This window comes from Harmonia axyridis, chromosome 3, assembly GCF_914767665.1.
Source record: "Harmonia axyridis chromosome 3, icHarAxyr1.1, whole genome shotgun sequence".
NCBI lineage: Eukaryota > Metazoa > Arthropoda > Insecta > Coleoptera > Coccinellidae > Harmonia > Harmonia axyridis.
The window spans coordinates 31,756,948-31,770,342 of record NC_059503.1 but is presented as its reverse complement, the minus strand read 5'-3'; the positions used below and the strand labels follow the sequence as shown (position 1 = coordinate 31,770,342).

Below are 13,395 nucleotides of genomic sequence, written 5' to 3'. Positions count from 1 at the left end.
TGGTAGTTGAACAGTAGGACAATCCACTGGACTAACACTCCTAGACTTGCTCAGGCAAAGAAATTCGTGAAGATTTCACATACTTACACCAGAAAGCTCCTGAAGATGTCGCGAGCAGAGCTTCGGGTGATGGTGGGACTGCTGACGGGGCACTGTCGGTACAAACATCATTTGTACCGTATGGGTAAGTCAGCAGACGAGATTTGCAGGCTCCATGGATCGGAGGTAGAAACGGCTGAACACTTGATATGCAAGTGTCCAGAGCTGGCTGGCCTAAGAACCATTCACATGGGCAAGCCGGTCCTGGATACCAGAGAGGTAATGGTCAAGGCCCCTAGGGAGGTTGTCAATTTTATTAAGGTCGTTGACGACCTCCCTGGGTTTCTATGAATGAGTAGGGTAGTGGACAAAAGATCTGCATGGTCGCAAGTCCCGGAAGGCTTACCGAAGCAAAACGACCCCAGTTCAAATAATAATAATAGCAAAGGCTCGAAGCTCTAGTGCGCCGAGCCCCGGGGTGACACGCACCTGACTGGAAAGCAGCTTTTGTTCCACACAGACCACAGTCTTGATCGATACCACTCACGATCCCCCTCCTCAAGGTAAGGGCTTTGCCCGGTAGTTCCAAATAAGAATTGACTCACAATAAAGGAACCCGACGGACAAACTTCATTCGAGAAAAGGAGTCTGAAGAATTGCTCCGGACTAGAACGTATGTCGGCGCATCCTCCAAAATGAGACTCGAGTAAAATAGGTTGGAATACTATGTCAAAAGGCAGCGGTGATCAGGAAATCAAAAGTAATCAGCCTTTCTCCTCAAGATAAGGAGACGTTGTGAGAACAGGTGCAGAGAGCGTCCAATATAAAAGAGGTCGTTAATATAAATGAGCAAAAATAAGAATAATGCAAATAGTAATTTGCAATAAAGTTAAAACCTAAAAAATTGATTTTCTCATTTAACGTCTATGGAAACTATCGTCTTTTTAAACTCGAAGTGAGAATTGGGCGTTTAACCATTGGGTAAAGCTTTGAATAGGAAGGAGTTTGCTGAAATTGTCGCCAACCTAGGCGTCTAAAAAAGAAGAAGAACCAGAGGGAAGCAACTCATAGTAGAGTATTCCCTGCCAATCCCTTCAAACACATAGCAACCCTATTCGTGGTCATTAAGATGCATAGAATACCTGGTGTGTCTACTTATACTTGTAAAACTTTCAGACAAAACGGGAGATTTTTCGGATTTATACCTACTTGATTTCGAGGGATCGCGGGCTTTTCAGATGGCGCATACATCGTTTACATTTGACATTTCTCTCAATTCTCGACTCTTGTGAACCAAGGGCGTAGATCTTCTTTTTTTTGAGGGGGATAATCGAAAAAAAAATTTTTTGACGACAACTCCTATTCATATCTGTAATGTTAGAAAAAGAAGTTTGATAATGAAGTTTGAACCAAATTACTCGAAATAATTTTTGTTGTTACTAATTCGGTTGTTCTTACCTTATACTGGGTGTTCCCAAATTAGGGTTACGAAGGAAAATGAGAAATCACTTGGATAATTTTGAGAAAAAAAAGTTTCATTAATATGAGCCCACAAACGCTTTCCTTTCAATAAACAGGTTGTTTCTAGTGTGTCGTACAGTTTATCAAATATTTATTAATTTTCGCTACAGATTGGGTAAATAAATACCAAAACTTATTATTAATGCATTCATTAGAGCTTACTAGCTGGATCTTTATAATAATTTGGATTTTCCTGAGGATTACTAAAGATTTTTTCTCGAAATCGATAGAAGATACGACAAAACTATAACAAACCAAAAAGTGTAGTACTGGACCAGAGTTTTTTTCTACATTTTTCTAAACTAACAGCCATTCATCAAAATATAGTTTTGGAGGAAGAAAGAAGGCATCCTTCCAGAAAAAATATCACTCTGTAGATTTGCATTCACAATTAGCATCAAATGGTGAAAATTTTAAACTGGAATATCTATGGCCAATTCAAATTAAATATCTTGTGAAGGGAAGGTTATACCAGAAAAAAACTTAAACTTTAACACATGTATCTCAAAACAAAATGTTTGGGGACTCATGTTATAAGACTTTTTTTTTTAAAATGATCCGGAAATCTGTCATTTTCATTTGTATCTCCAATTTAGGAACACCGTGTAATTAACCCCCAGTATCCCCCTATTTCTACGCTCTTGTCGTGAACTTTGAGTATAGAACAATAATATTTTATATTCTATGGTCTGTCATTATATTCCATTCATTTGATTGAAAATTTGAAATGAACTGAATTGTAATTTATTGTGAATGTTTGCAGTGTCTAAAATCAGTGTTTCCTTTTTGAACGGCACCAGGCAGATAGCGGGAATTCGAAAAATTTTAAAGAGTGCCACCTTACAGAACTCTGGTGAAGCAGACCACCAAATCAACAGGTGGGTCTCCCAAAAAGTCTGAAACAAAATCGAATCAGTAAACACACCAGGTATTCTATGCATCTTAGTGGTCATCAATCTGTCACCTGACATTTCGTAATTCACCCATTTTTCATCTCCAGTCCACATACTTTTCAGAAATGGGTCGATATTTTGTGATTCAGCAGGAATTTGCAGATGGAAATTCTGTCCATGCATCAGAAGGTAGCGGCAACCACACATGAAGCTTTTTTTGAATAAAGCGTTCTGCAAATAGTTCAAAACGGTTTTTTGATTGATGTTTGACTCCTGGGCGATGCTACGACTGGTAGCATAATGATCTATCTTGATATTTACCATGATTTTATCGACATTTTCGACGATAGGCCTGCCAGAGAGTGGTTCATCGCAGTAAAGGAGAAACAAAAGTTTTATGGAAAGAAGTAAAAAAAATCTACAATAAAAAAAATACAGTTGAAAAAGGTACTGTAAAGATCAAAGACGATAAAGGTTATATTAATATATTATAAATGAAAAATCAAAAATTGCTAGTGAATCCAATCGATTTTTCAGTAATCTGGGAAGGAAATACTCCGACAAAATTATAGAACCTGAAAGAATTATCCATAAGAGACAGTTTCTTCTTTGTTCCAACTGATGAAAAAGAGGTCGAGAATAAAATAGAAGATCTGAAAGTGTGACCCCAGGTATTGTCGGGCTGCAGTTGAGATTATTGAAAGAAATTGAACCTTAAATCTCACTACCTCTAGCCCACATCTTCAATGAATGGAATATTTCCGAATTGTTTGAAAAAGGGCATTATTAATCCAGTTTACAAAGGAGGACACAGACTAGAGATGTCCAATTATAGGGCTATATCGATTATTTTCTACTTAGCAAAAATACTTGAGAAGCTTATTAAGACGAGAATAATAATATTCCTGAAGAAAAACAATGTAATATCAGACCGTCAATATGGATTTAGAGAGGGAATGTCGACAGAAGATGCAATCAAGGATTTGACAAAATGTATATACGATGCTCTAGACTGAAGTGTACCCCAGGTTGGTGTTTTTCTCGATTTATCTAAGGCATTTGATACGGTAAACCATGAAAAACTATTGAAAAAATTATATAACTACGGTATAAGAGGAATAGCCCTTGACTTGTTTAGGGCTAGTAACCTAACTGAAAGAATTCAAATGGTTCAAATGAAGGATGAAACCAGCCATGAGGAGGTGATAACGTGTGGGGCCCCCCAAGGCACAGTTTTGGGACCGATTCTTTTTTTCATTTATGTGAACGCTTTATTGAGTATGAAAATCTTTGGAAAAATCATAGCCTTTGCTGATGATGTGGTTTTAATGGCTGAAGGGGGAACATGGGAGAAACTAAAGGAGGACATACAATTTGATCTTCGTGTTATTTCAAGATGGTTCAGACAGAACGGATTGACCCTAAATGCAAAGAAAACTCCCTACTTAACTTTCACATCTTACGAATCCAGTCAGCCGGATTTAGGACCTTTAAAGATTGATGACCAGGAATATATCCATACAGAAGGCCATATTAAGTACGTTGGCATATACAGGGTGGCCATTTGAAAACGAAACAGACGAGATTACAGACGAAATAAAGTTTTTCGATAGAAATGCTCGGACAGGTCGATTTCTGTTTCGAGGGGGACAACTTAAGATGTAGGTTACGGACGCATAGCGCTTCAACCCTTGCTACTACAACCCTCACCCCCAATTTTTGAATAGGGAAGATGGGGTGAGAGATACCTCATTTGAAAGGTATTTTTATACTGATTTCAGCACAGTAATTGTTTTTTCATTTTATGCATTAGTTCTCGAAATATTCTTAACTAAGTATCATTTAGATAAACATGTTAATATAGGGTGATATTGCACATGCAAGTGGGTCACCTTTAGTCTTTATTCGATGTTACATGTCAGCGCTGCGTTGCCTTCAAGAAATAGTGGAGCCATATGTTCTCCCTTAACTTAACCGGCTCGAGAATCCAATATTTCACAAAGATAATGCCCGACCTCATGTTGCCAGAGTTAGTTTAAACTTTTTCGCCTATAGAGCATGTTTGGGACATATTGGGTAGAAGGCTTGGGAATATATCCCAACCCCCACGGACTCTGGCGGCTCTGAGACATGACGTACATGTAGCTTGGGATAGTATGCCTCAAGAAGAAATAGACCATCTTATTGTATCAATACCGAGACGTGTTGGGGAGTGTATAGATAATCACGGTGGACAAACACATTAATTATAAATTTATTAAAAAAATTGTAACCCTTCGTTTTTTTCTCTAAATTTCAATCATTTACTCCTTGTTATACTATTTTAGCAAAAAAAATAAAATAAAATTTAAACAACTCCTTTTGGGTGTTACAGTTCGAAGTAATGAATCGTTAGTATTGAAATCAGCCGGAAGAAAATCTTCAACTAGCAATCGTCACGGAACCCTTAGTCGGATTGTGCCCATCAGGGTATTCAAGATCCGAACCTACCCTACAAATTTCTAGTTCTTAGGTCTAAACGTTTGAATGTTATCATGTACCTATACGCCTGGACCTAATAAAAGGTGAACCTCATCGTTTGAGACCATTCCCGGCTCAAATTTCGAAAATTGCAGACACTTTGACGAAATGATAGATCGTTTTGTTCGCCGAACGAATGCTGAAAAAGGTGTGAATCCATTCAATCTGTACCTGGTACATACATTTTCACCTGCTGATTAAAGGCCTAGCATCAGATTTGCCGTAAGATAAGATAACTGAGCAATTATAATCAATAAGTAGAAAATTGCACGAAATGCATGCCTATTAAACCTGATAAAAGACATGAACGATACGCATATAACTCCATGGTTGTTGCACCGGAGCGAAAAATAGAAGGATTGGTTCATCTCCTACCGCTGCATTTTTTCCATAAATGTGTCAGATATAAAAAACAGATCTGAGGTAGAAACTACAGTTCGAATCTTACTGTTCAGTGTTTTAACTATGGAGTTATGGGTATGTAGAAGATTTTTAACCGAATCAAATTGGCATGTCTTCTTTTTTTCCGATTTATTGTTGATTCAAACTTGTATTGCGTTCAAAGTAGGCTCTTTCTGAAATAATACAATAACTTATTGATATATTTTTAAACGACTTCAGAACTTACTAGCCGTCTTTTATCTGAAAATTAATGGAAAGGAGAACAGTCCACCAGGACTATATCAGGGATGACTGGATGAGATTTGTTCAGTTTTTGGCATAAAGTTCATTTGTCATATGAAAATTCCTCCTGCTGAAAAAACCATTAATTTCTAGGTCTTCTAGGGCGTGGCAAAAGTGGCACTTGCCATGGTCGCAAGGTCCGCAGAGGCGCCAAAAATATCAAAAGAAAAAAATATTGGAGCACCAGGCGAAGTAATTCGAAAAATCACAAGTCAGCGATGCCGAGAAATCTGGAAATATTTAAAATATAGCTAGCCTTCCCTAGAATGTGCGTACAAAGCCTAAAATAATTACAAGATCACCAAAACAAAATTCAAGGAAAGAAGTAATATACTTAAATATGGCTATGTTTAAGCGTGCCCTAATCTAGTAGTTAATATTTCTGTTATCGGCATGTTCAAAGGTGCCGCTTTATATCATAAATATTACGATCGCGCGTCGGCATGTGTGCTTCCCTATTTTTACGGGTTTTTTGCGCTTCATCAAGCTTGTTGGAATTTCTTCGACAAACGGAATTTTTGTGTAAAGTGGGGTTTCTTTTTCTTCGATACAATTTTATAACGATCGGTTGTTTAGATTTTCAGTAGTTATTTCTTTAATTGTTGGTGTTCTTCTATGATTCCAAGAGGTAGAAAAAGCCACTTCACCAACTTGTTTCGCAATAACTTTTTCTTAATTCATATTTTGCGATAAGAAAATTAATTTTGGAAAGACTGCTTCATTCTTAACAAATAAGGTCTCTTATAATTTTTTGCTAAAATTCGCGGCTTTTGAGAAAAAATATTAACAGATAAAACGCCTGAGTTGTGAAGGTTGGAATTATTTTCGACCTCAAATGTATCCAAAGGCGCATGTCAAAACGATATTCTTATTGAGAACTGGTACAAAATTAAAATAAATGTAACAAAAAAAAAAGCAGAAATTATGAATCTTTCACGAATTGAAAACTACATTTTGAGAGCCTGCTTTAGGGGGCTGTAACTAAGCAGGGGGGGGGCTCAAAAAAAAATTCATATGAAAGATCCACCCTAGTTATTGACAAGTAATCGTCCCTGAATTTTTTCGCAACAATTCATACACACCTTGTATAATATGGTGTGATATGTATTTTAAAAATTTAACGGAAATAACTTAAAATGAAATGACTTAAATCATAAACAAAAAAATACCATGGGAAAATATAATGCATGAAAAAAAATCTTCGAAAATGGGGGGTGTTGTCAAATATGTTGCCATTGGCGCAATAGTATTTAGATACGCCTCTGGTTTTAAAACTTATTTCTGGAAGCTAGAGATGATCTAATTTTTTCAAAAGCAATCGACCAATACTGAATATACAAAGCTTAATATTTGAGTTGTAAGTTATTCTCTTCTTCAGATGCATGGAAGTTTATAACGCTTCAGTAATTTTCTCCCTAGTATTTAAAAACACGTGGTGCTTAATATTCAAGGATATTAGCGTTTTTATACGTTGGTCAAGTGACTTTGGTTGGACTGTATCTCATGTTATCAAACTCGAAGTACACGCATGATATCACGTGATAAGAAATCTGAGCTCACACAATTTGGCCTTATATTTTACACACCTTACTTGTCAACAACCATACGTGATAAAAGTGCGCTTATACAGGGTGTTTCATCATAAACTGGACATATATATATATAGTCACGTAGGTGACACTTGTGACTATGAGAATCATTTTTGCTTTATGAATAATACCTCGTTTTGGAAGCATAAACGAGATATAAGATGTTCAAGTTCATGAAATAGTTGAAATGTTTCACGAAATTTTCATGTACTTTTTTATACCTAACATGAATACGAGAACAGAATCGAAAAATATGGAACGGTTCTATATTGAAGCCATTATAATATCCTTGGATTAGTTCAAATTTACATTCCACAGGTAATATACTCGAAAGTAGAGAGTTCGACCCCCAATAGAGATTCATTGAAATTACAGTGACATTTTTTTTTGTGATAACTTTATATTACTACCTGCAATATTTCGACAGCTCAATTTCGAAATTTTGGTCCTTATAGCCCAACCAGTTTTTTTTCAATCATGTTAGAGGACAGAAGGAGACAAGGGCGTAGATCTTTTTTTTCTTGGGAGGGGTAATCGAAAAAATTTTTTTGGCGACAACGTTTACTCATATCTGTATGTGAGAAAAAAAGTTTGATAACGAAGTTTGAACCAAATTACTCGAAATAATTTTTTATTACCAATTCGGTTGTTCTTACCTTATACTGGATGTTCCCAAATTAGAGTTACGGAGGAAAATGAGAGATTCCTTGGATAATTTTGGCAATAAAAAGTCCCATGAATATAAGCCCGCAAACGCTTTGTCTTTGAAAAAAAATCACGAACATTGCAGTTTTTCCGCCAGTTCAAAAATTTTTTTCCAGAGTTCTTCATCTTTTCTGAACGGAGCCCTCAAACAGTGAACAGAAATCGTAACTTGAAAAGTTACATAAAACTGACCACACTAAATAGAATATTACTCAGAAATTATGATGAACACCCTCGAGGTATATCGCTTATGCTTCTAAAACGAAGTAATATTCATAAGGCAAAAATGATACTCCCTCTGTCATCTACGTGACTATATATGTTTGTCCAGTTTATAATGAAATACCCTATATTCATGGAGTTACTTTCAACGTCCGCCGTTTGAGCGTATTCTTGAATTGGTAAGAGAATGCGGGAGAATACGGTTTTTTTCCAGTGATGAATTAATCCCTTTGAATTTTTCAGCTTACTTTTTGGAATGTAGGTATAATAGAATTGAAAAATTGAATGAAAATTCACTGATCATTTCACACTATATGGCTCATAATTTCCTATTCTCAAATAATTATATCAACTGTTATTGAAAAACCTCCATAAAAATGAATATGTATGAAAATTTTTCAAACTGAGAACATCTATTAATATACGACAATTTTTTTTACCGTATGTACCTAAAGTCTTGCGCTTAAAGTTAGAAATGATCCCGCGTTCGATTCTCATATGAATATTTAATATTTAATTTTTTTTATTATTATTTTATTATATTATTTTTTTATTATTTATTATTTTTATTTTTTATATCGAGATATTCAGCGTCTAAAAGAGAAATTGATAAACCAATCAGTAAAATTTGTCAAGAATTATAATAATAGTAACAGACTACGAAACTATTTTGATTTATTAGTACCGAAATATTTGTGTGGAATTAAAATATGGAATAACAGAAATTGTGCCATTAATATAAATCTTCTGAAAAATAAGTAAAGATGGAAAATAATGTAAAATGTTCAATAAAAAAAAATGAGGAAAGTGCTGAAGTAAAGACTGAGGGTTATGAGCGCTCATGCTTTCATAATCCATTTGCACCATTGAAGAACACTGAACTGTTTATAGGTATACTCGTATATGGCCTCCAAGGGCGCAATTGGCGCATTTATAAACGGTCTATTAAAAACTCCTAGCTTCACGTCAGTACTTTCCTCAATTTTTTTTATATTCTGCTTGAATTTCTCATATGCTGCTGGCGATGCTTCAACTCGAAATTTTTCAAATTCATCTGTTTTCTGTCCAGGGAAGTATTGGATAATTTATTTCCTATATTCTTTTTGTACTTTCTATGATTCTGGTGGTTTAAAACAAAATATAAAGCGATCATATTTAGGTACGGAACCTCTAGTCGTATTTTGTTTAACGAACTTGACCGCGGCGTCATCATTGTCGAACCTCATCGTTAGGGACCACCCCTGGTCGAAAATTAAAAAATTACTGACTTTTTAACGGAATTATAGAGCGATCTGTTGAGGAAACGGCTACTCAAAAGCGATCGAAATGAGATTGATGAATATTTTTTATCAACCTAAATTAAATTAACCAGGATAAATTTCTGTATTCGAATACCCGACTTTTAGCTCTTGAAAGATTATCAGATTTTGTAACTAAGTAAAAGAATTCCAAAAAAATTACTAACAACAATAAGAATAATATTACATAATGCTATTTATTTTTACAGATTCACATAGCATTGTTTATCTTCATTCAGAATTTCGTACAACCAATCAAAGTTGACGATTCAAATTCCCAATTCCTAATCGTTGAAAACCCTGTGGATAGATATCCGAAAGATGAACTGGTACCCAGCAGAGAGCAGAATAATATTCATTACTACTCATTCTCTTCTAATAAATCCAATCCTAGAATCAAATCCAAGAAAAAGTTTTCCACTAGTAATCCAAATACTAAAGGCATCAATTTGTTAGGACTGAAGAATATAGAGGAGAAGGTTAAACAGGGTGGAACATTATTGTCTCCCTCAGTTAAGACAACTCCCACTCTTGCTCAATTCCCAGTATATAGCTCGCAATCAAATAAACAAAACGTACCGTCTTTCAGCAATCAGCCAATTTTCAGGTGAGTTCAAATAATTGATATTTTAACAGTGTTCTATCATATCTTCTTGAAGTTAAAAGTAAAAAAAAATCATTAAAACTATCGCAATTTCATATAGGTCAACTGAGCAGGATCGTCCATCAACAGCACATTCTTCAAAGAAACATACTCACGTAAAGTTACCAACCTTCCAAAAACAGAATTCTATATATTCTGATCATACAGCCAATAGTCAGAAATCTTCAAATATAGAGAATACAATCAGCAGACCAAAAACTTCAGATTTTCATCATCCAGAGAAAGCCGTATACGAATATTTCTCTCAAGATCTGGGAGATCTCATAGAAAATGCCAAACAATTGGAACACCCTCAAGTCGGTAGATCTAGGAAGCACCGCAATAGTGAAGATAGCATAGGCCAAACAAGCGATAATTATGAAGTAGAGGAGTATCCAGATCACCAACCGTACTTGGAACACGATGGAGAATACCACGTTTACCATGGTGGTGAGTTACCGATTAATTATACTAACCAACAAAGAAACTGCGATACCCTGAAAGAGATGATTAAATTAAATTTTTTTTTGGTAAAACATAGATAGTATAGCAAGGAGTTAACAATTGAAATTTGGAGAAAAAACGAAAGGTTTACAATTTTTTTCAATAAATTTGTTAATAATGTGTTTGTCCACCGCGATTATCTATACATTCCTCAACACATCTCGGCATTGATGCAATAAGATGGTCTATTTCTTCTTGAGGGACACTATCCAACGCAACCTGTATTTCATGTCTCTGAGCCGCCAAAGTATGTGAGGCCTGGGGTAAATTTCCAAGCCTTCTACCTATGATGTCCCAAAAATGATCTATGGGCGAAAGATCGGGGGATCTGGGCGGTCATGGCAAATGATTCACATGGGTCGCTTCGAAAAAGTTCAAACTAACTCTGGCAATATGAGGTCGGGCATTATCTTACTGAAATATTGGATTCTCGAGCCGGTTAAGTTAAGGGAGAACATATGGCTCCACTATTTCTTGAAGGTAACGCAGCGCTGACATGTAACATCGAATAAAGACTAAAGGTGACCCACTTGCATGTGCAATAGCACCCTATATCATAACGTCTAGTGTTCGGTGAACAAGACGCTCAACATCAAACTGAGGTTCACATCTTTCTTTCCGACGTCGTCTAACTCTTCTTGGACCATCATGTGCACCCAAGGAGAATCGAGAAACATCAAAAAAGACGATCTGATGCCATTCCACATTCAAATGTTGACGTTATCTGCACCTCTGTAATCGTTGCCGTCAGAGATAACACAAGATGGTGTCGAAAATGTTGCAGTAAAAAGACCTTATCCGGTAGTAAACCTTTCGGACAGTTACAGGATGGCCTTTTTTTCCTAACCACCCACCAGCCAAAGATCAAGTTGTCGCAAATCGGTCTCTAATGGCCATAGATCTTAGACGTCGGCTTTGAACTTCATTTGTGCCCCTTTGACCTCCGGTGCCTACTTCTTCGATTTAGGGCATTATCGAACCACGTTTGATAACATCTCATAACAGTAGTTGGATTTCTATTCGCACGGTAAGCGGTTTCTCGAAATGACAACCTCACCTCCTGTAGACCAATAATTCGACCTCTTTCAAATTCACTTAGCTGGCGATAAATCCACGTACACGTACTCTAGGCATTTTAACAACAACTAAACATCGACTTTGGATCTCCTGCTGGTTTGTTGTAAAATTTAAAAAACTTCCAAAAAACGACTATAATATTTAAGTAACAAAAATTGTTGACATGAAAAAACCTTCACGATATTTTTCTCCAAATGCAATCCTTTACTCCCTGCTATAATATATGTTTCATAAAAAAAAAATTTAATTTAAACAGCTCCTTCTGGGTATTGCATATTCTTTGTCAATTAGTACCTATATTATTAACTTGCAAAATAACTTCTCACCTCTAAGAGAAACAATCCCATCATTCACAGAAAAGAAGAAAAAGAAAGAGGTCCACTACCATCAACACAAGCATCTCCACGAGCACGATCACAATCAAAAACATAATCACAACCACCAAGGCGAGCATCATCATGATCACAGACATGATCAAAAACAAAAGCACACTCATTTGCATGGTCACGACGATAACCACTGGCATGATCACCATGAAAAAGGACAGCATCATCACAAATCACATCACAATCATGATCACCATGGTTCCCACGACCATAAGCATTCTGAGGATCACGATCACAAGCACGATAATGAACATCATCATGGACATGAAGATCACCACGATCACCATGAAGATCACAAGAACTGGCATAGTCACAAGCATCACAGCGATCATGATCATCGTCATGGTCATGATCATAAGCATAATGCGAAACATGGACATGATCATCACCATAGTAATAAACATAAGCATAATCATCAGCACAAGCATGCAGGAAAGCATTGATAGTTTAAGAGTTTTAAAATTTTTTACCTATTTTTTGTTGAAATGATTTTATTATTATATTTACAACAATTTACACAATGTTCTTGTGTTATTTTTTTTTACAATGAATTAGAGATATAAAAATTATTCAATTTCAATTAAAAAAATGACTTATCGTCAGATATTGAATGACTAATTTATTAGATGGAAATTAAATCTTGAATCTTGAAAATCCATAAAATTATAAAACAAAGCAATTTCCATAAATATTATTTTATTTTATTTATAACGAACTTCCACCAAGTAAAGACCGAATACATCAAATATGAAATCTCCAAAATATAAATAAATGAAAGACAAATACAAAAAATAAACAAAAATGTTTATGTCAGAGCTGCCTTATTAATTAAGTTCATTCTTCCGACGATGGTTATACATTTGAACCCACTATTTTTAGAGAAGTGGAAATGAGTATTTTATAAATAGAGTTATTTCAAATCGTTGGGGAACAGAAGTATTGGTTAGTTGTGGAATTGCATAGTCTTGTTGTGTATATGCGGTTGTTTTTTTATACAGGATTTGATTGATGTGACAGTTTGTAGTCTATAGCGAGGGGTTGTGAAAACTCGATAGATTTGTGGAGATGAATATGAATTTGTCAAACAAATAGGGTGTGGGAGAAAACAATAGGAGATCAAAAATGTCTCGTTATCAGTCGAGAAATACCATATCAGAGTTGGAAAATCAAAGTACATGTGCCAAATGCTGGAAAATTACGTGGAAAACAATTACCTGTATATTTTCCCATGTCACTTTGATATCCCTTGTGGTGGCTTACTGTGCTGCAGGAGCCTTCACTTTCGAGGCATTGGAGGTCGATAATGAAAAAGAA

The 13,395-nt window shown here is 35.7% G+C and overlaps 2 protein-coding genes across 3 annotated transcripts in view; both read left to right on the top strand.

Moving 5' to 3' along the window:
• The first annotated feature begins 5,251 nt into the window (after positions 1-5,251).
• Positions 5,252-12,849, top strand: LOC123674691 (histidine-rich glycoprotein-like). The gene is made up of 4 exons (XM_045609661.1): positions 5,252-5,450; positions 9,681-10,078; positions 10,176-10,564; positions 12,052-12,849. The coding sequence occupies exons 1-4, from the start codon at positions 5,439-5,441 to the stop codon at positions 12,522-12,524; spliced, it is 1,272 nt and encodes a 423-aa protein (XP_045465617.1). The 5' UTR covers positions 5,252-5,438; the 3' UTR covers positions 12,525-12,849.
• A 154-nt stretch (positions 12,850-13,003) lies between these two features.
• LOC123674690 overlaps positions 13,004-13,395 on the top strand; it is a 36,750-nt gene continuing 36,358 nt past the window's right edge. For both annotated transcript variants that reach the window (XM_045609660.1, XM_045609659.1), the window contains exon 1: positions 13,004-13,395. In XM_045609660.1, coding sequence (XP_045465616.1) covers positions 13,204-13,395 — 192 coding nt within the window. In that variant the 5' untranslated portion in view covers positions 13,004-13,203.

What these genes read in the sequence shown, in the direction of transcription:
- LOC123674691 (XM_045609661.1), top strand. An exon ending in AGCAATCAGCCAATTTTCAG is followed by an intron (nt 10,079 to 10,175) that starts GTGAGTTCAAAT and finishes AATTTCATATAG; the next exon opens with GTCAACTGAGCAGGATCGTC. An exon ending in ATACCACGTTTACCATGGTG is followed by an intron (nt 10,565 to 12,051) that starts GTGAGTTACCGA and finishes CATCATTCACAG; the next exon opens with AAAAGAAGAAAAAGAAAGAG.